Source organism: Chinchilla lanigera, unplaced genomic scaffold (assembly GCF_000276665.1).
Source record: "Chinchilla lanigera isolate Chin_1 unplaced genomic scaffold, ChiLan1.0 scaffold00038, whole genome shotgun sequence".
NCBI lineage: Eukaryota > Metazoa > Chordata > Mammalia > Rodentia > Chinchillidae > Chinchilla > Chinchilla lanigera.
In genome coordinates, this window is record NW_004955439.1 from 962,685 (window position 1) to 985,950 (window position 23,266).

Below are 23,266 nucleotides of genomic sequence, written 5' to 3' on the forward strand. Positions count from 1 at the left end.
ACCAAAAAGAGGGGCCAAGAAATAAGAATGACGTAAAAGAAAGGGAAGTTGAAAATAGTCTTTACTCAGTTAAGACTTTTTAAAAACATGAAATACATAGAACGTTTTAGCACAAAGAGGAACTCATGGAAGGAAGTGATAATTTAACCAAGTCTTTGTTTCCAGGTGGTCACACTGCACGCTAAGAAACAAGAACTCAATGTGACTCGAATATCCAATAGGAGAATGAACCACAAATTTTATTGCAAAAAACCTTCGGGACAAATCAGGCCATCTGCTCCTCTGGTCTTACTTCTTATCCCAAATCTAATCATTTCTTGCAAATCTGAATCTGACTTGAAGAGCAGTTCCAAAGTGTATTATGACAAGTACAGCAAAATGTATTTCCTCTATAAGACAAAGAACACATTTATTCTAAACTTGGTCCACAGCTTAACAGTGTGTGGGAGGACTGGAGAGGTTAAGGTGGACAAGTTGTCCTCAAGTTTAATTTCAGCAAAGTTTTAAACTTTTGTAAACAATGCCTAGGAAATAAAATTGTATAAATATTTCAGTTACACAGTGCAATTATTTCAACTATATTCCTCCGGAGTACTTTGAGTTTCCCTAAGTAAAATGTCATGAAATAGAGAGGAAAATCTAGAGATATAACAGTGACTTGCAAGTGGATTCAATTCTGGTGTCTGTGAAAATTCCTTTATTTATAGTAAACTTTGGCTTGGCTTTATTAGTTTATAACCCTTAACGTCTTTATTAGAGTGATGGCTGCATTAGATTAACAGGTCAGTGTGGTAGGTATTATTATAAACATATTATAAAGCCTTGCTATTAGTATACAGGCTCCAGCAGTGACCATAATGATCTTAGTATTTCTTTTACACAGCCTTGTGATTCTAGCATAGACTTTTGAAAATATGCTCAGGTATTACACAACCTTGTGCTTCTAGCATAGACTTTTGAAAATATGCTCAGGTATTCTGATACAACAATAGACAGTGTTTGTATGTCCCAAAATTTAAATGCATTGAAAACAAAGGGTGCATACCCTCCCTTTGGAACCTCTGCATTTGCCAGGCTCTGAAATACACTAATGGAGGGAAATGTACAACAACAAACTTGGTCTGAGCCATGTGTTCATCTACACTATGACGACTCTTGCCTAGAAAAGAAAGCATTTCCTCTTCATCATCTTTGCGATAAGCACTATTAGCAAGTTTATGTTTGTTTATTTCTTTGGTAGGCTCTACAGTTATCCTGATTACAAAGAAGGCATCCAGACAACGGTTCTCTTCTTCCCTATTTCACCTTCATGAATACAGCTGTCGCCATATACCAGTCCCAGGTGGAAATCATTCTGCTGAGCACTGTGAAATCCCCTTTGCTGTACGGTCTCTTGCCAGACAGGTGCTTGTGCCACTGAGTTATATCCCTGGACCTGCAGGGTCTCTTATACATAGAAATTCTCTGCTTTAATTTCTGCTTCCCTTAACTTCAGGGCCAATAGAAGATCAGCTTTAAATTCTCTCTTACTTAAGCCCCAGAATAGGGATAAAAAGGTAAATTTACTTCCCAGTGCTCACAGAGGTGCTCCCAAGCATTGCTTTCAGTCCTTTTTTATTTCAGTTTTTCCACTTCCAGACTGAAGCTTCTTTCCAGCCATCACACTATTTGTGATGTTTTCCCTAGTTCTGCATGTCCAATCTACCATTTGAATTTATTGTATTCTCGCCTGGTATTTTTCTTCCATAAAAGGTTAAAAATGTCTCTTGGCTCCATCCATTTAAACATATGGTGCTTGGCTTGCCGTAGGTATTCAGTAAGTGTGTGTTGGACGAATAAACTCATGAGACCTTAAGTTATACGCCAACATTCCTGCTCCTGAAACATGTGGTCCAGATCTGAGCCATCCCACACAGATTTTTCTTGGTGTATTACCTGAGATCAACCTTTATCCCCTTTGATTTTTCCCTCTGAACTCTAATTTGCCATCAGGACACTCAATGCAAAGAGGGTCAGGCTAGGTATGTGTGGAGAGGGGTATTAACCTGTGAGTGTGTGGTTTGTGGGGCGATGTTTTACTCTATGTATGAAAACAGACAAATGATTTTTCTGTAGCATCTGTCCTCAGAGTGTCTATTTTGCTTTACCACCTTAACATAAAAAAAATCCAGACTTGGATTGTTTTTATTTGTTTAACTTTCTGGTAGAAATCTATATTTTTCCCTATTATATGTATATAAAATTCTATTTATATTTTTCCCAATGTTTTAGAGTGCTTTGTATCAGCAAATGTCACTATGATCTACAAGATTGAGGTGAAAGAAATCTCTACATTGAGTTGGGAGGAGTATTTGCTGATTGCCACAGGGATGTGCCTTTTCCCTAACTGTTAGTGTGTATGTTGACACACAGTCAATCTGATACTATTTGCTTTCAAATTTCTCTTTGATTGTCTCATTTATGTACATTTTGCCTTTCCAGCTATATTTCCTTAAGGTCATGGATTGTTTTCAGTAGCATTCCTCTTGCATCAACATTTAGCAAAATCTGGTAATTATAGTTGATATCAAAAAATGCTACTGAGATGAATATTGGCTAAGAATTTATAAAGTACATTTTTAAAAACTCCTGTCTGTGTAAGTTCTGCAGAATTGCTTCAGCTAATAAAGAAGTGGCAACATGTAATAGTCTTACAATAATATTAGGGTATAAACAGACCTTGAGTTCTAGGCCTGACTTTCTTACTGATCAGCTCTAAATATTATTATTTACTATACTTGTTGATGTTTTGACTGGTTTAAGCTTTACTTTAAAAACAGATACACAACTTTGGAGAATTGTTATCTGTTCTCTTGTTTGTTTGTAGAGAGGAAAAGGTCAATTCACTTATTCCTTCCTCAGAACAAAATATTTTACACTTAATATGATACACTTTGAAGTACTAGAGTCCCTTATCCATCTATATCCCTGCCCCGTATGCAATGCTATATTCAGTTCATAGCAAGCTTTCAATAGCCACTTACATTCTTTTTGTAATTAATAAATATAGAAGGCCTTTTACACACGACATGAAAATGAGAAACTGCCAAGCCAAAAATGGGTGAAACTGGTTACACAAAATTTTACATGGGTAATTAAACACAATAAGCAAATTCAAAAGATGAAATATAAACTTCAAAAAATATATTCAAGATATATGACAAAGAGCTAGTGTTCATAATATAAAAAAGCTCTGATAAATCAAATAAAAATAAGCAGGCTAATAAAATTATCAGCAAAAGTCATACAAGTGAATAAATGCTAAGTGACCAGAAATCTATAAAATAATTTATCTTTGCACATGATTCAAATAAAGTAAATTAAAATGTATCAATTTTCATACAATGAAGTAATCAAAATGTCAACTGATTAATTTTAAAGACTTTTGGAGAGAATAAAAGAAAAAGATACTCTCCCATGTGGTGGGTAGGAATAAAAAATAGTAAAACTAATACAGGTGGATTTGGTGTTATAATTTAAAACTTATATGTGCTAAAAGCTTTGACCCATACATTCTAGTACTAGGATTTTAGGCCACAGACAACTACTATAAGTGTGCAGGAATATAGGTGAAATAATGCTTGTTACATTCTTTGTAATAATGACTCCCCGGAAATCCATATCTATACTATTTTGGAAAATAAGTTTAAAAGATTGGAGTAGACCTACATGTATAGTTACGGGAAAGTGTTAAAGTTATTTTGAATATAAATGAAAGTTGTGAGACATATTTCATGTGATTTTATTTTACAAAATCAAAGTGCATGTTAAAATAGTTTGGAATTTTTATTTCCAGTGACATGAGGACTTAGCAGACCTCTCTCTCTCTTTTTTTTAGCAGACCTCTTTCTAACTGTAAACATACATAAAAAACTAATAAAATGTGAGACCAAAGGTGTAAACATTCTGTTAAACATAAAACAAAGGAAAGAAAATACTTAAGAGCCAGAGGAAAGAGGGAACCTAAATCCAGGTATTATGGTCAGGAGAGGGTGATGGTAACAGGATACTGCAGTAGATGCTGAGAGCTCTCCGTCCACAGTCCCGGGCCTTTTAGGGTGCTCCTGTTGACTTCCAGTTTCCAGCACCCCCTTCTCTATAACTTATCCCTTTCTCTATAACTGCTCTGATTGTACATGGTGTGTTGGAAATGCCAGGGAACACTGTCTCCTCCTCCCTCTGCCCTGGGAAACCTCAGCCAAGGGCTCCTTGCATACAGTATATAAATAGACAGCTCCCTCACCTTAGTGTGGGTTAATTCTGAAGCATGTGTTTTGTACCATTTCCCAGTTTCCCACTCTGCTCTCCCAATGAGGTCACTAGCTGAAAAAACACAACTCCTTTCAATCCCTTTGTCTCCCTGTCCTTCTCTTCCCTCTGCCTCAGTGGAGTTCTATGTACCTATCAAAGAGTCTGTATGCCCTTGAGTCCTTGTTTCAATAGAAAAAAATAAGAAAAATAATATCTGGGCATGGTGGCCCATGCCTGTAATCCCAGCCCAGCTCTGAGACTGAGGCAGGAGAATCACCACAAGTTGGAGGCCAATCTGGGCTACATAGTGAGTTTAAGGTTAGCTTGAACCACATAGCAAGATCCTATCTCAAACAAACAAACAAACAAACAAACAAGCACAGATGTTAATGACAAAGTCCTCAGCTCTATGATCAGGGTTTTAACAGGTCCACTCAGAAGCTGAAGTGAAGAAAACTAAAATGGAGAGCCTTGTATGAACATGAGAAGGTCTTCACTTGTCATTCTAAAAAAACGACAAGCCACTTCCTCTTTCTGTTACACAGGGATGAGAAAAACAAAGGAAACACTCACTTGAGAAAGTGATAAACTAAGACTTTCATCTGGCATCTGAATGACACAGGAATCAAAAAGTGGAGATTTATCAGCAATAATAGAGACCAAATGGTAAGTATGTTAGTCAGCTTCACACTGTCAAGACAAAATATCTGAGAATAACAACTTAAAGGAGGAAAGGTTTATTTTTACTCGTAGTTTCAGAGGTTTCAGGCCATTTGTCCTTTGGATTAAGCCTGTGGCGAGGCAGAGACATCAAGGTGGAAGGGTGTGGAGGAAGAAAGCTGCTCACCTCATGGCGAGGAAGCAGAGAAGGAGCAAAGCACCCTCTTAGGAAGGGGCCAGTTAAGAGGTAGTTAAAAGGCACAGTCTGATTGCATTAAAAAATATAGTTGAGTATACCTCAAGGTATATCAAAATGCACATTCATAGAACTGTTGGAATGAAGAATATAAAAAATATATCAGGAAAATTGTAATCAAAGTAGGCAGAATATTAGCTTTCAGTATCAGAATATTATGTAAATAGTATTACTTTAATATTAGATGGAATGGATTTCAAAGCAGAAATAAAATTAATAATTAGCAGGAAGATAATAATTTGAGTTTACATTCACCTACTAGGCAAAGCTCAGAGCAAACCCTGACAGAATCATATCAATAAATTCACAAATTCATGATTATAGCAGATTTAACTTACCTATCACTGTCATTGACTCAGCAGGCAAAACATTAGTAGAGATTAGATAGTTTTACAACCCAGTTAAATTTGAATTTATAACACTGTACATCTAGATACAGTTTCTAACAATTACAGAAAATATATTCTGTTCCTTATCACATGGATATTTTAACACAAAATTTGATGACTTATACTACACATATGTCTCAAAGAAAGCTATCTAGGAATTGTTTTACATCATCAGCATGCCCTGAACACAGTCCATTAAACTTGGAAATTGTAAAACATTCAGAAGTGAACCATAGTGCGTACCAGCATTCAAAGATCATGATGTCAATTTAAAAAGGCAATTGGAGGGAAATTTATAGCTTGAATGATATAAATTAGAATGGGAAAAATCTATATAAAAAAGCATTCAGGAATCCTTTAAAAACAAGTTAAACCAAAAAATCTCTCCTGAACAAAAATATAGCACACAGTATGATATAAGTAAAAGTTTTTAGAGAATATTCTTGGTCTCAAATACAAAGTCAAAATTTAGAGAAAATTTAGAGAAAAAGAAAATACTGGAAGGTATGGGGAAGATATCTTTACCTCCATTGTGAGTTATGTTTTTCTACCATGTTTATGGATGGTTAAACATTAACATGTGCTTCCTGATAGAGAAATTAAGAAGTGTGCAGTACAGCAGTGAAGGAATTTAAATGATTGTCATTTATGGGTAGATCATTAGATCTATTTTGCTTTTCTTGGTCTCCCAGCTTCAATAAAAGCACAGTAATCAGAAACTTCCATAGTAAAGAGTAATTGTGCACATAGACTGTTAACGGAGTGAATTTTTTCACACTTGTAAAATTAATTCATTAATACAGACTAATTACAGAAATCAATTGAAATCAGAAAATCAAAACACGTGTATTAGACAATACATCAACACAAAAAATTGTTACATTGAGCTCTTTCTACATTGAGATAAAGTTTAAATTGAGAAATTTTTCACTTAGTTTAAGGTAGCTTTAAGCTACTGTTTATAAGATTTTTCAAGAACAGTTTAAGTGAAAGGTTTGGATTTGACAAAATGAGAAATGAAGCACTCAATAATAACATGTAAATGTGTAGCATTAATCTAAATTATATTTTCCAAAATTCACATGCGCACCACATGTATTTTATCATGTATCCCGTAAGGAAAGTATTGATAAAATGGACAGAAAAATGAACTTGCAGATGGAACTATCAGAGTCTAGTTCATTTGATGCATTTACACAGTCTTATCAGATCTACTTCAAACAGCATGAGACTTGTTGGGGGGGAAGAGTCTCAACGTCAGGTTTTTTTCTGTATGATGCAGCAAAGAGTAACAATCAGGCAGAATATAAATAGAACGTTTGATCGTTGAATATTTTAAATATACTGTGAACCCCTGCATTTGACATGTTACATTCCTTGGAGAAGTTATATAAAGTGTAAGGCACAAATATATTTTTGCAGAATCTCATGTAAAATGAAAAACTAACCTTTAGACAGCAGCAGTGTTAGTGTGATACGGGTGATACTGCACAAGAAACATATGAGAAATGTTGAGGTCATTGATCAAATTACGAAAATGTAAACAGAAATTCTTTCTGTCTTAGCCCATGGAGCAGAGCTAAACTACTAAATAATGATTTTCACTGCAAATCTAAATTGCTTTCTGGAGGCAAATTAGCAGACTGCTACTGATTATATTTATATAAGATACGAATTTGCTAAAGAACCAAACTCTTTTCAGCTGTTACTTAAGCCCAAAAGAAACCTGGAGTTAGATCGCTGTTGAGAACCCACAGAGGGGTCTATTAGGAAAAACTGAAAGACCTAATGAGAAGTCAGGTGACCCAATCATGCCATGAATAAAATTTGCTTGAACTCATTTATTTTCTTCCAAATCCCATTTATTTTTAATGTTCCAATTATTACAGTCTCTCCATTCATAATTTCCTAAGTATCATTCATTAAAAAACAGATATGAGGCTACAAAATGACAAAAGTGACATAAAGCTGAACAATACCTAAGAGTTGCTTGATTTTCCCACTACCCACATCGGCATCCATGCATTTTATATATAAAGTACTTCTGAGAACACTGCAAGGGATTATTGCAGCCATTGTAGAATGAAAGGAGATTGAACCACAGAACAGTTAGTGACTTCCTCCGGGTCGCACCATAGGTGAGGACTAAAGTCCAGGCTCGATTCCCAGGGTCCTGTCTTCCCCCAGCATTCCTTTCCTCAACCCATACATCTATGTTTTTCTCCAATCACTGACCACTTTTCCTGTGATTAGCTGGCCACGGGAACACCTTCCCTGCCAGTGCTACCCCTGCCCAACAGGCATCTCTTCGTACTTGCTTTTTGAGGTCCAAATAAGAAAAGAAGAAAATGCATTCCTGATATCTTACGACATCAGAGCAAATATTCCCACAAACCTTTTAGTTCTGTTGTTCTCTGTACTTTGGCTTCATATCTTTGTGGGTTGCCCAGACTTTTGAGGTCCAACTGGGAAGCAAACTATCATGAATAACACAGTGTGTATGAAACCATTCATTTTCAGTTTTAGAATTCTGAACCAAAATATCTTTTTAAATGGAAGATGCCCACACTTTCATGAAATAAAAAAATCTATAATAGTAGAGTTTAAGGCAATTGATCTACACTAGGGGCCATGTAGAACTACAACTGCACTAAGAACATCTCAGGGTGAACATGAGCAGATTAATGCTGCAGTTGCTTTGTGCTACTTTCAAATATAGATGGAAAATTCCTGTCATCAGGGTCCCGGCTCTAAGCCGCAGCCCCTCACCACTACCAGCGCATAAAGAGGTTTTCATGTCGGCAGAGCCTTCTGAAGCATGCACTCTGGCTGTGCTCCAGTGATATAGGCAGTGGGGTGTAGAGACCAGATGTGCATGCGCTGGAATCATTTCCTGGCTCTTCCTCCTCTCTGACCTCGCTGTACTGATGGGGTCTTGGTCCTCCACCCTTTCCCCCTTTACATTGTTTCCTTAGGTGAGCTCATCCTGTGGTAAGGCTTTAAATAGCATATATGACACTAAATCTAGAGTCAGGGCAATCTCCCTGCTAGAACTCTGGCTTTTGCCTCTCTATTTCACTAATAGGCATCTCAAAATTAGTGTGTCCTAAGCACAACTCTTAATTTCTTTCTCGCTTCCCTGTCCCCAAACTGATCCTCTCACAATATTCCCCACCTCAGGAAGTAGCGAGCCCCAAATCTAGAATTATAAATTGTTCTCAATTTTATTTCTTTTAGCTGATATGCAATAGGCACACAATAGCGATGATACTACTGATCTCAGTCCCAAATGTGTGAGCAAGCACACCTATCCATACTTAACCCTTACAGCATCCTCCAAGGCTGCACTCTTACTGCCCCTTCCAGTTTTGCAAATGAAAAAACTGAGAGCTGGGTACATACGAAGATTACAAATCCAATAGGGCCTGAGCCAGAACATGAACTCAGAGAATCCAGTCTTCAAACCTGGGACCACAAGCACTGTGTGTTGCTGTCTCTCTTCTGCATCAAATGGGATAGTTATGTGCATAAATTGCAGACTTTCTGATATTTGAGTGATCTAAGTGTAAATCAGAATTCTTCTCATTACTATATGAATGTTACGTATGATTGGTGAAGCTATTCTTTCTTTCTTTATCTATCTATCTATCTATCTATCTATCTATCTATCTATTATCTATCCATCAACACACAAATATAACACATTAAATTGGGGGCTGATTAATAGTTTAGAGTCTTTTTATTTCTGAGACATGTCCTTGCCCTGTAGTCTAGATGTACTGGTATGCAACTCAAAGCAATCTTCCTGCCTCAGCCTCCTGAGTGTTGTGATTACAGGAATGTGCTATAAAATGTCTGGCTGAATAAGTTTGTCATGTATGTAAATATTTACTTTCACATTAATCAAAACCCTGTATTCCAGTTCTACCACCTAATTCTAACTTATAAATTTTAGATTCTAGTAAAGAACTAATATTATGTATCAGTCATCTGTTTACATACTCACATATGTATACATGTATACATGCACACACATACACACAGTTTAGCCATACACTTACTGATATTTAACCATTTTTAGCAAAATAGATCATTTCAATGGCAGAAATGCACACACATATGTACACAACCTTATACAGGAAGACACACTGAATTATTTAATTATTTGAGACTCTCAACAGTAATCACCATCCCAACCCCCACAACACAAAAACCCAAGCCAGTGCGAAATTAAACAAAACAGTGTAAAATATTGGGCCTAAAATTCAATTTCAGATAAGAATTCACTTGAATGTAATATTGCGCACAGCTCTCACGCTCCCTGTGTACTTCCCTAAAAAGCCAGAGAAGCCTACCTAACTATAATTCCGGTTACCCACATTAGCCCTACTCAGTATTCTTTAAAAATGTCACACCGTTATGTCAACACATTGACACATCACACAATTTTTGGTTAAAATATAGGCACTGGAATGGGCAGAAGTCAAAATATTTAATTATTAGCTCGACTAGAGGTAAACGATTGGCATGGCCATCTTGGCCTCTACCAGCAACCCAAGACAATAATAAAGACTCGGAGAACCCTCTGTCAGACAGAACTTGAAATTCACCATCTTGACTACACCAAAAAGTCTCCTAGCTTGAAAGTGTAGTTGGAAGAAAAAGCACGGGGGTGGGGAGGAACCAATGCTATGATCTTGGACCTCTTTGGAGACAGGTGACATCATTTGAGGTTCACTTCACAGCTGGGAAATAGCTAAGTCATCTTGCTTACTCAAAATTGTATGAATAATCAAAGCAGGGGCCAAAATTACTAGGATTATACATTTTCAAAACTTAAATCCAACACATAAAAGGATCTTAGAGAAATTCATTTATGGATTCCCTAAGTTAACTTTTTGCATTTCTTTTTTTTATTTTAAAGAGAAAAAGCAAAAACAATGAAACAAAATTTCAAAACAAGCCTCCCTATATGTTTTGTCTTTTTGAACAGTGTTTCACTGTGCAGTTTAGGCTGGCCTTGTACTCACAGAGATCCTTCTGCCTCAGCCTCCTCAGTAAGGGGATTACAGCTGTGCCCCTCCATGCTCCGTCCTTTTTGTATTTCTTTAATGAAAAAATACTATATATATTTGCTTTACTGAACAGAACTAACAACTCATGTACCTTTTTCATAAGAACTTAAAGAAGGAACAAAGACTGCACAAAACTTGTTATTTTCTACTTCTCTATCTGCAGTGTGTAATAATTCTGCACTAAAGTTAAAATATCTTCTCAGTTAAAAAGTTCTTGGAGTAACACACAAAATCTACTTAGTGTTTTGGTTTAACTACTAAGTCAGCTTTCCTTAACCTCTACTGTTACCTGTAACACATATCTTATCAAATGAAAATAGTAACATTTTATAAATCATAATATGTGATGATTTCAGTTTAATGTGTTTTGGCCTATTCTTAGTGACATTTTATTTTAAAATTATTGAATATTAGTTTTTTTTAACATTCTGATTTTCTAATTTCTATTTTTTAAGGAAAGATAATGTATGAACACTAGAAATAAACATGCATTTATAAAGAAAATTTATCCTGAGAGTTATATTGAGTCCATTATTAAACTGTTTAGTATTTTTTCTTTACACATATACATTTTCCAACAATTTATAAGTTACTCATAAATACTTAATAATTAAATTCTATCCTGAGGACTTAGCACACTTTATGTGTAGGAGTTATGATTTCAAATTTATCTGTGATCAGAGGTACCCTTATACTGGAAAGATTGTATAAAGTAGTAAGAAAATACACTCAAGGAAATACAAGCTGCCAGAGACATAAATAAATAAATATAGAACACCAAAGACCTGATTTTATGTATCTAAGCCAGAGTTTGACTATGTAACTAAGTTTATTGTGAATTTATTTTGTTTGAGACTATCTAAATAATTATTCTGTTAATTACACAGGACATGGCTCATACACTAAAAAACAATTTTTAATGTGATTATAGGACATATGGACTATAATTTTGACTCAGAAATATTAGGTTGCCTTGTATAGAACTGTCAACCATGAAACAATTTAAGTGATGAAGAAAGAGTCATTTTAGCTAATTCATAATAGCTATTATATAAGATGACATTAACTTTCATGTACAAAAGCCATAAATCAGGAACTAAATGATTCTTTTTAGATGGCCTTGACTAGAAAGGTGAGATACAGATGAAAAGCAGAGTTTATAATAAATAGTTCTTTGATTGAAGAGCTCTCTAGCATGTTAGCAATCTCAAGAGTGATGCCTATCAAAGAGGTACTAACAAATAGCAATCACAAAATAAAATGATGAAATTCTGAGTCTTTGCTAAAACTTCATATAATGTTATGTAGACCACAGCCAGATACAAGTGAACATATTTTTACCATTATTTAAGTGGTTCATGATTTCAATGGATACAACTTCCTATTTTAAAATTTATTTCAGATACAAGGAAAACCCTCAAAATTGAAAGAAAATTAAGCACTGCTTCTGGCATATCCTGGAGTGTTTTAATGCCATATATGTTTTACCTAAAGAGGGAGAAATAATTGCATAGCAACCACTCTCTCAAGTACTTCATATGTTTTCATTCAGCATGAAATCCGATTAAGATAATCAGGATTGTAAGTGCTACTGGTAACTTCTCAGAAGTAAATTTTTTCCTACTTAGAAAAATATAGGCTAAAGCCTCAAGTTCTCTAATTTTTTTAAACATACAATGTCCAGTGCTCTATCAAAAAGAAACAGGTAGAAAATCAAGGCCATTTGATGTAACCTGTAGATGATAGACAGAGATATGCAAGAGAGCTAATTAAATGTTACAAAATCTTTAAAATCACACACTAAATATGTCTGAGGATATCATCGACAAGATTGAGAATTGTGACAGACACATATCAATTACAAAAATAAAGAAAACTTAGAAATTCTAGCACTGAAAAAATACAATAAATTAAATTAAGAACATATTTAATGGAGCAAGTGATAGATTATACAGCTAGGGAAAGAATTATGAAAATAAAATATTGGTTTAAAAGAAAATATCCAGAATGAAGAACAAATACCAAAGGTAAACAATGAGGGCAAGTAGGATCAAAGTTGCAACATATATATAACTGAAGTCCCATTAAGAAAAATAAGAGGGACTGGGGATTTAGCTCAGCGGCACAGCGCCTGTCTGGCAAGTGCAAGGTTGTGAGTTCCATTACTGGTACCGGAAAAATAAAAAAAAACAAGAAAATGGGGCAGAATCAATAATAAAAGAGACAATAGGAATTTTCACAAATTTCTGAAAGATATCAAGAAAATTTAAGGAATCATAAGTAATTCAAACTGGGATAAACACAAAGAAAACTACATGTGAGCAATCATTTTATAATAAGTCAAGTATGGAAATAAAATATTACAAGTAGTCAGAGGAAAAGAACAGATTGCTTATAAAAGATTATTTTCTGGGGCTGGGGATTTAGCTCAGCGGCAAAAGCGCCTGCCTGGCATGCGCAAGGTTGTGAGTTCGGTTCCTGGTACCGGAGAAAAACCAAAAAAAAAACCAAAACCAAAACAAAACAAAAGATTATTTTCTGACTTCTGAACAAAAAACAAAAATAACAAGACTGTAATAATATCTTAAATTGTTTGTGTGTGAAAGTGTGGATTACCATTCTATAATTTTATTCCTAGGAAATGTACTTCAGAAATAAAGGTGAAATAAAGTTAGTTTAGATAAAAACAGAACAAAAACTTGACTAAAATCATTAGTAAGAATATGCTATATGAGACCTCACAGATGCAGGAAGGAAAGAAAAGTATATATGATTATACAAAATCACAGTGATTATTATTGAAGGATTTAAATTATGTAAAATTAAATATCTAACAGTAGCATATAATTCAGTAGGGATACAAAAGTAGTTAAGGCATTCCAGCGTTCTCATATTTCCCAGAAAGGGACAAAAGTACTAATTTGGATCATGCTTTGATTAAATCATAGATGCTGTGGCCTTATCAGTACTAACCAATAAAAATGGTCTAAATGAACATAAAAATAACAAGTTAATGGGAAGAGGTCAATGCCACGACAAGAATATCAATTCTAAAGAAGGAGAGGGAAAACAAAATAGAGAGAGCAGGAAGGACGCAGCAAATGACCGAGTTTGAACTCAAGTGAACTACACCAGTAATGACGTTAACAGTACGTGGACTGGATGCTTCACTGAAAAGAAAAACATGATCAGACTGAACGATAAAATAAAATTTACTCATCTCTGGCTGGTAAGAGATACATCTAAAATGTAAATGTATAGAAAATTAAAAAGCAGTAGAATGGAAAATGATAACCCATGCATATACTAATTAATGGAAAATTTCTTTTATAGAATTTTAGTATCAGTCAGAGTAGGACTGAAGGCAAAAAATTGGAGGGATGCTTTGCTATCACAAAATTTCTATTTACCAGGAAGTTACAACTATTATAAATTTATAGCTAATGAAATAATTTTCAACCTTTTAAAAATTATCATGCTGCTTTTTAAGATTTTTTCCCTTTCATCACATGCTCCTAAGAAATTTTAATGCCACCTGTATTGAATACCTGTAAGTGTACTGAAAGTCTTTGGCGAACCACCATCAGTTCTCCAAAAGCCAATTATTACCCTTTCTGTAAAGCCAATTCTATCCAACATCATCAAAATATTGGTTTGAATCTCATATTACACTTTGATCTGTAAAAATCACAATTTTATATTGCTTGACACAATAAATGATGGAAAAATTAAGGGAAAAACTATATAAGCCCTGAATCATGAAAAAGTTTTTAATATGCTTATTTCAGTAATTCATAAAAGCAAAAAAGTCAGTAAGAATACAGAAGATTTGAATGACACATTCATGAATTTTCTTAATGACATAGAGAATTTTCTTTTTTTTGTTGTTTTTTGTTTTTTGTTTTTCTCCGGTACCGGGAACTGAACTCACGACCTTGCGCTTGCCAGGCAGGCGCTTTTGCCGCTGAGCTAAATCCCCAGCCCCGACATAGAGAATTTTCTTATTGACATCCCTAACTATGGCATAATATGTTCATTTCATGGCATGTAGAACATTTTCAAAAATTATACATTCAAGTGTTAAATTTTAAAAGTCTAAGTATTATACAGTACATTAGTACAGATGAATTATGCCAAGAAATAATGACAAAAAGTTAATAAGAAAAGCTCAATATATTTGTAAATTAGTAAATGCATTCCTAGAAAACCTATGGGTCCAAAAACAAATTACTAGTGAAATTATTTTTAAGTAATTGATACTGAAAACACTAAATTTTAAAATCTATGTATACACTAAAGCTATTAGAGAGAAATTTAATGCTGTTAGTGTCTATATCAAGTTAGGTATTGGGGCACATGCCTGTAATCCCACGTACTCACGAAACTCAGGCAGAAAGATGGTAAGTTTGAAAACTGCTTGGGCAAGTTAGTGCAACTCTGTCTCAAAGATATAGCTCAGTGGTACCGTGGCTCTGGGTTTGAGTCCCAGCACTAAAACTAGCACTATAGGTTCCATTTGGCCTAGCTATTTCCCTTCTTGGTATTGTCCCAAAAGAGTTAAAAGCACTATACAACAGTGATATATGCACACCCATGTTTACAGCAGGACAATTTGTAATAACTAAGTTTTGGAAACAACCAAAATGTCCATCAACAAATGAATGGATAAAAATGATGTGGGTTTTTTCATACAATGAAGTACTACTCAGCCATAAAGAAAGATAAACTTGAGACATTTATAGCTAAATGGAAGGACCTTAATATCATACTCTTAAGTGAAATAAATTGGACATATATCTTTAAATATCACATTGCCTCTCTGGTGTGAGAAACTGAAAGTGTAAATAAGAACCAAAAATTTTAACAGATATTGTGAAATAGGAAGAAATTAGTCAAAAGGAAAAGGCTTAGGGGGGTGAGGAAAAATGAGGGAAAAAAGTATTAAATTGAAACAAAGCTCTGTAAATAAGGAGAGGAGGAGGGGTCAATGAGAAGAGAGGAGAATGAGAAAAAAGAGAAACTAAGATACATCATACACAGGTACAAATTCCCCGTGATGAGTATGATCATTACGCATATCTAAATTGTAGCAATAAACTCAATTTTAAAAAAGAAAAAGAAGAAAGGAAAAATAACAAACCCCAAAAACCTTTAGAAACTTAACCAAAATTCACCTTAATACTAGAAAGTCTGAATAGCTGTAGAAATGAATAGAATTAAAATAATAATTAATAACTTGCCCAATATATTCCAGCCCATAAGGATTTATTTACAAATTTTACTATATGAGGAAAAAAAAAACAACAGAATTTGTATAAATTCTTTCATGAAAATTTAGGGTAATATTTCCTAGTTGTATAAGGTTAGTATGACCTTGAGAAATGATTACAAGGAAGGATAATTTTAGCACAATTGTTTTCATCAGCATAGTTTCAAAATTCTAAAAATCACTAGCAATCCAGAAGCTGATAATAAGGACTTCTGAAAAAGAGCATAATATGTTCTGACCAAGTTAGATTTATTCCAGGACTTTAAGTCTGATTTCAAATACAATAATAAAGATAGAGAGAAATAGGAAGTGAAAATTACTAAATACTTAAAACGATTAATATCTAACATTTCCAAATCAAACTAAAAACCAGATAGTCCTTCATTTAATTGAAAAAGCAAGAACACTAATCTCAAGAACATGAATATATACTATATTTCTATCACATAGAAAACAACTTTTGTCTTAGATTTAATGACCTTTTCTAAATTGAGGCATTCTTTAGACCTCCATATTAGTGTGGCATCTCCTTTCACAAGAATGCTTTCTACACTTTTGTGAATGACTGAGTTCTTTCATCTGACTGGACACAGCTGGCTTATAGCATAATGAGAAGGGGAAATGAAGGTCTTTTTCTTTTCCTCCTGGAAAACCAAGAAATATATAAACTGTATTCAGACTAAAGTAATACTAATTGCTTGCATAATTATACAATGTGCACATCTTAATGTAAATAATATTTTGTACTCTTTATATATAATTTTATATTATTGTATAATTTTGTTTTAAAAGTTAACTGATGATGTGTCATTTTCCTAAATACTTTTTGGGAAAATATAAATTTTACATGTTTAATTAATTTGAAAAATTCAAATTGGCCAATTCTAAAATAGAAATTTGTATTAAAATGTCCTAAGGAATAAAATATATACAGCAAAACATGAATACTTTGTGGTAAAAGATCTCAAAAAGGCAGGCAAACAACAGGCTAAAAGTCTTTCTCAGACTCCATCCAAGCTGGAGGAACTCTGAGCTTGACAAAGACCCTCATCTTATATTTGAGGAAAGTGATGGCCAGAGGGCTGATTGGCCCCAAATTGCTCAACAGTAGGGAAAGACTATATGTTTTCTCATGTCCACGTTCCAGAACATTCTCTTTCCCCAATAGTGTCAAAGGCACATGGAAGAAATTCAATAAAAACAGAAGAAACTAATAAAGGAATGCAAAAGCAGAGCAGGACTATTTCTTCTTTTATGCTCTAACTCTGTCTCAACTTAAAATATCGCACAACAGTGAATGTCAGCATTTTCTCCACTGTAAATGTAATACATTTGTAGGAGAAAAATTGTATGATTCTAAAGTGTATACATGAAAAGTAAGACTTGTTTCTATCCCATATTCCAAGTTCCCTCAGAAGCATCTGTTATTATGTTTTAATTTAAATTTTGGGAAATTTTCTGAGAATGAACATGTATACAGATTTATACAAACAGTATTGCACCATTTTCTCACTTAATATATCTGCAAAATCATGTCAGATACTTTACATGTATATTTAATACATTTTAAAAAGTAACTATAAGGTATTTTATTAAATGGATTTAAAATAATGCATTTAACAATTTATCTGTTATTTTCAGATAGTTTCTCATTTTTATATTGTAAATAATGCCAAAATAAACAAGTATATATGTTCTTAGACTAAGATTTGCTAGAGTTAAAGTATATGTAAAATATTCTCCATTTGGAACCTTCAGACATGACATTTTGGCCAAGCCAGGGATAGAATAGCCTCCTATATCCACACTTGAACCCATGGAAATATATTCCTCACTACAGACTTGTAGTGAACCCCACTTTCCATGCCAGGGGAAAAGAAGAAGATTAATGGAATTTAAAATTCTTACATATTCTTCAGTATATTTAAGTTGTGGATACACTGTTATTAGACAGAATCCTTTTCTGTGTGTTAAAAGCAGCAGGTAGGTAATGATACTGTTTCTCTTGTAGAAAGGTTATTTTATGTATTTTTCTTTCTATGTTAACTGTGACACTGTAAAACACAGAAGATATAACTAAAAGATCTGAACAGAAATTTTAATGAAAAACCTCTAGGTGAATTCACCAACTACTAGAAAGGAAAAAATAAAACAAATATTATTCCTAATTTTACACAAAGAGCACCCATCAGAACCTCATTATCCATCTTTTTTTTTTTTTTTCATCTTCCCCTTGTGGGTGAGAAGAGGTAGCAGAAGGTGAGAGAAGGGAAGGGAAGGGAAGGGAATTGGATATTATTTTTATACTTCTATACTGTATGAAAATCACCATAGAGTATTTAGAGTTTCCTATTGCTAAATAGATTTCTGAGTGTTCTGTCATGTTGATTTAGGTTTACCCAAAATTACAAAACCTGCTGCATATTCTCTTTGCTTGAACTATTAATTGTCCATACTCGTTCAGAGGAGGTGATACCAGCTGGGACTCTCTGAACCACGTAGAACTTGCCAGTGTCTGGATGAGGGTAACTCCATTCATCAGACCCATCACTAGGATAAAGCAGCAGCCCTTTATGAGGTGGACAAAGTCCCAGAGAAGCTATTCAATGGGCAGCCAATTCACCAGAGAATATTCGCAGGGTCCTCTAGCTTAGTTATGTATATTCTCTAAGGAAACCAGAATTGGAGTTGAGGAGTTTATCAAATGAAGTCATATAAGAAATCTAGGTCATTGATTGGCATGTGGGAAAAAGACACTTATCTTGTAACACTAAAGCATCCAGTTACAGGGAGCACAAAGCATATCCCTTTGCCATCTCAAGCAATGCTACAGCCATAGATTACCATCAACACCGCAGGAAAGAAATAGGAAGAAGAGAAATAACCTTCCCAAGATTTCTCTGATAATCCTCCTGGGAAAAATATTCCCAAAATCCAGGGGCTTCATTTTTGGTTTTGCTTTTCTTTGGCACGGAGACTGTGCTGGAGGTGAAATTATGTAAATTTAGATAACTGAGTAATGGCAAACTAAAAGGAAGTGATCACTATAAAGGATGGGAGAGGTGGAAGAGCAAAAATCAATGCAGATTGAAGTTTAATATTATTCTTGTCAGGATAAATTGCAAAATTTGGAAAGGCCAACACACCCACCACACTTATTTTTAAATATGAGGAAACTAAGACCTCCAGGCTTTAAGAAATGTACCTTACTGCATGCAAGCAACCTCTGGAAGTTCTCAGCTATTTTCAGAAGCTCCCTGATGCCTGGGGCATTTCCCCTGTTGTTGACACCTACTGCCCATCTCTGCTATGGCCCTTCCTCGCTTCTTTCAAATACCTTCTGGGACCTGGCACTGGTCTCAGCGTTCTTAAAGTTCTCCCACTTCCTGTACTTCCCAGGCTTCTCTGTGTAGGGGTGATGAAGACAATAGCATTGCACAGATTTGATTCACTATCTCAGGTGAGTAGACTAGCTCACTTAACCCATGGCAAAAGTCTAGCTTTCTTCAACATTCTACTTTTTAAGAATATAATTTCAAGTATGACTTCAAAAGAACAACAATGGCTTCCATGTATTGTATTAAAGGTATCATAATAAAATGAATACATATATATATAATTTCATTTTACATAGAGCTGCATCTTCTGTTTTTCCTTATTATCATCCTTGCAAACTTCATTTATTCCTTCATCTCTCCGCACAGGCTCCACCAGAACAGAGTCTTCCCAAAGGTTAGAATCATTGCTTACCTATCTTGTTTTTCACTTCACCTCAGTAAACATAGCCCTTGACGTGCTGCAAGCCTGCAGCCACATTTTTGGAACAAAAGTTTGATACTTTCACCTTTACATGTGAATACATTTTTAAAAAGAACTTCAGATTTAGTATAAAAATACTATAAAAAGTTTTGATATAAAGGGATGTTAGAAATAACCAAATACAACCAGTTCCTTTTCTAGATGAGGAGACTGAGGTCAAGAATAAGTGGGTAGCTAGCATGACCCAGGCTGATGGAAGACGGCCACCCAGGTCCCTTGTCTGTCACTACCTTAATTTTCAGTTCACTCCGTGTAATCATCCCCTAAATGCAAATGAAATCACTTAAATCTAAGTGATTTTTAGGAAAGAAGAAAATTGTAAATGCACAGTGAGTTGGACTACCTAGAATACCTGTTAGCTTCTTTTTTTTTTTTTTAACCTGTTAGCTTCTACACTTAGACGTTCCCAAGTCTATTCTGATTCTTAAATTTGAGAGGTGTCTTTAATATATAATGTTTTGAACTGAGAAATCAACAGGAGCTCTTTCAGTCATGCTCAGGATTAGCTTACCACTTAATAAATTCCTTCCAACACTATGTTCTATGAGTCAACAAGCTGTTTCCCCTGTGATTTGAACCTAGCTAACAACAAATTAGACTTTGGAAGAATAATTACTAGGCAGAGGCATTTTCCAGGTGATACATTCCCACTCTGAGGAAACTTGCTCATTTTACTTTTGCGTGTAGGAGATCCTTTTTGCTGAAAATAACTGAAGTAGGTGTTTGGAATGCTCACCTCTGTATCACTGATAGTTGATTTCTAGATTATATTTTTGTCTGGAATAATATCAAAAACACTCTTCAAATAGTGTTAAAATGCTATGTTTGAAAATTGTTTAGCTAATTTACAATATATGCTGGGTAGTAAATTTTCAGCAAACATTTTAACTAGATTTTTCTTGAGCACCAACAATGGTTACTTTGTGCTCCACACCACGGAAGGCATTAAAAGGTGCCCTGGTGTAATTGTTTTCTTAAGCTCATGTCTGTTCCTAACACATCTTGGATTTTTCCACCCTTATCCTAAGTAACTTGATTCAAACAGTTCTCCAAGCTGATTTGCTGAAATATAATCACCGTTGATTGTGTCACATGCTGTTCAACTAAGTGAGTACCCTCTGAAATCAGACAGCTCAGTGTTAGGTAAAAGTTCTTATAAAGAGAATACAGGTTTTGGAGTTGCAACTAGTTAACTTTGGATTTCTGCTGGAGACAAAAAGTGACTTCACTTTATTAGAGAAAATGTCAATCAAGACCTAACTACTGACACCCGTCTTTGTTTCACCAGCCAGTAATAAAAGATAAAGCAGAGGAAATGGAGGAGCTGCAGTTATGCATTTGCAACACACAAAGTCCTTGTTTTCTCCCTAGGCACTGCAGAAAAGCGATTGTCCATTCACAGCACATCTTCTCCATTTCAGAACTAATATTTTTGCAGTTCTTAACTTCGTATCTTACGGTCTTAAACTGTTAACTTTGTTAACCCTTTGAAACGCATGATGTGCTTGATAATTTGCTTAATGGTACTGATAACACAACCCCATTTTATAGATTTCTGGTGTCCAGTGTTGAGAATAGGAACTTTAAGAAAACCAAGTAAGAAATTTGTGAGCAACATAATGCTTTCAAATAGTCTTATTTAAAGTTGCATAACTTTGGGAAAGGTAATAATAAGGGACTCCATGTTAACTATACATTTCTTGAATTTCTGTCACAAAAACTGACTCTGGACGGGGATGATTTTTCACAGGGAATCCCTTCAACACACCATTATGCACCACTGCAAACATCAGCTGTGTGTTCGCGGTCTTCCTGCAGCATTTAGTATGTTTACTGTCTCTGAATGCATATGCCTGCTTTTTGCAGCAAAGAGCTTTACTCTATCATTGCAATAGTCACTCTGGCCAGAGCACAGGAACAGAATTTTTAGATGATTAATTAGTCCCCAGGCTCAATCACTTATATCCCTAATTAAATATCTGACTCTGCTTTCAACTGTTGTCGGAAAAGATAACTAGCACATTTTGCAGCAGTAATAAAGTTTTATTTTCCTTTAGAAATAAGACCTAAATCACTGGTCATGTAAGTCCATACCTACATCTCTCCTGTTGATTTCTCAGTTCAAAACATTTAAAAATAAAATGCCACAAGGCAACACAGTGAATTTTTTTCTCATGAATATATATTCTGGACAGCTTTGATCAATATTTCTACCTTCAATCCCACTACCAGCTGCTTCCTCTCTTTCCACATCTGAAGTCTGCTATCAACCAACACGAGAAACTCGGAGGAAAAAAACCCTGATTTTCTTCTTCCTTATTCCACAACCATCACCAAACACTTTACTAACATTTTCCTACCCTGCCCCATCAGAAATGAAAATTGACCAACTCTAAGTTTTACATTGAAGAAGAAATATTGCATTCATTTAAAAAGAAATAAAAAGCCCTCCTCAGGGGGTGCTCCAAGCACAGTGAAAATGCCAGTCTCCTTACACGGACGGGAATAAAGCCCCAGTGCCCACAAACAGTTAATTCAGGGTAAGTGATAATGTTTAGTCAGTTTGCCTAGAAAAAGGAAGGAAATTCAAAAGCTGGTTGCTGTAGGAACAATTACAGACAAATTATATATATATATATATATATATATATATATATATGAGCATATGTATAGGTTCATTTAAAATAAAATTCCTACCATCTCTCTGTGGCTTTCAAGAAAAATGAGCTTGCCGCTTAAATTTTTTTGTACATACCTCAACCATTAAACAAGACATTTAACCATAGTGGCAGTTCTGTGACCTTTGAATGCCGTGAAATCTCTGAGCGGTGCTGCTTGTTCATGAAGACTTGTGCTGCAGAATCCAGCAACTTCATCCAGGATTAAAAATACAATTAATTAAACAAAAAAGAAAAAAAAAAGAAAAGAAAAAGAAAGAAAGAAACACGAAAGCACAGAGAGATCAAAAAAGGAGGAAGGTAAAAAGAGAGATTCTCTCTGGGTGAGGACACCACTTTTCCCCCAGACAAGAGCTGGGACAGAGCCGAGCCTGCTGCAGTGCCCAGACGACCGACTCTGAGTGAGCAGGCAGCCGGCCTGTGAGGCTGGGAGGTGCTGTCAGTTGCCACAGGCAAGGAAAAGCAGAGACCAATCGGCTTCAACGCTGCCAGCTTACTGGAGTGGAGCCTTTTCTGTTTATGTTTCCTCCTTTCAAGAGTGACGTCAAAGGGTTTAGTTTCCCTCTGCATGTGCTATTAATTTTAAAGTACTGTACTATGGGAAGATTGTGTGTGTGTGCCTATGATTAGCCAGGATGCCCCCCTCTCAGACAAGCCCAAGAAACATTTCCTATATTCAGGAATACAACTAAAAATTTTAAAGTACCTTGTGGTTAGGTGCATCAGAATTTTAAAAATTAAGCCAAGAACTCTGAGTTAAAGAATAGCAGCAAGATTTATATTTTTTCCATGTGTATGTACATATGCCCACTTGACAACTGTTGCATATT

At 35.0% G+C, this 23,266-nt stretch overlaps 1 protein-coding gene across 2 annotated transcripts in view; it reads right to left on the minus strand.

Annotated features, from left to right (window-relative positions):
* Pde7b (phosphodiesterase 7B) overlaps positions 1-22,907 on the minus strand; it is a 299,395-nt gene extending 276,488 nt beyond the window's left edge. Inside the window, exon 1 of one of the 2 annotated variants that reach the window (XM_005390481.2) lies at positions 22,514-22,907. In XM_005390481.2, the coding sequence (XP_005390538.1) occupies positions 22,514-22,534 (21 nt within the window). In that variant the 5' untranslated portion in view covers positions 22,535-22,907. The remainder of the gene's footprint in view (positions 1-22,513) is intronic. The other variant, XM_013517377.1, reaches the window with a different exon arrangement.
* Positions 22,908-23,266: the final 359 nt, after the last annotated feature.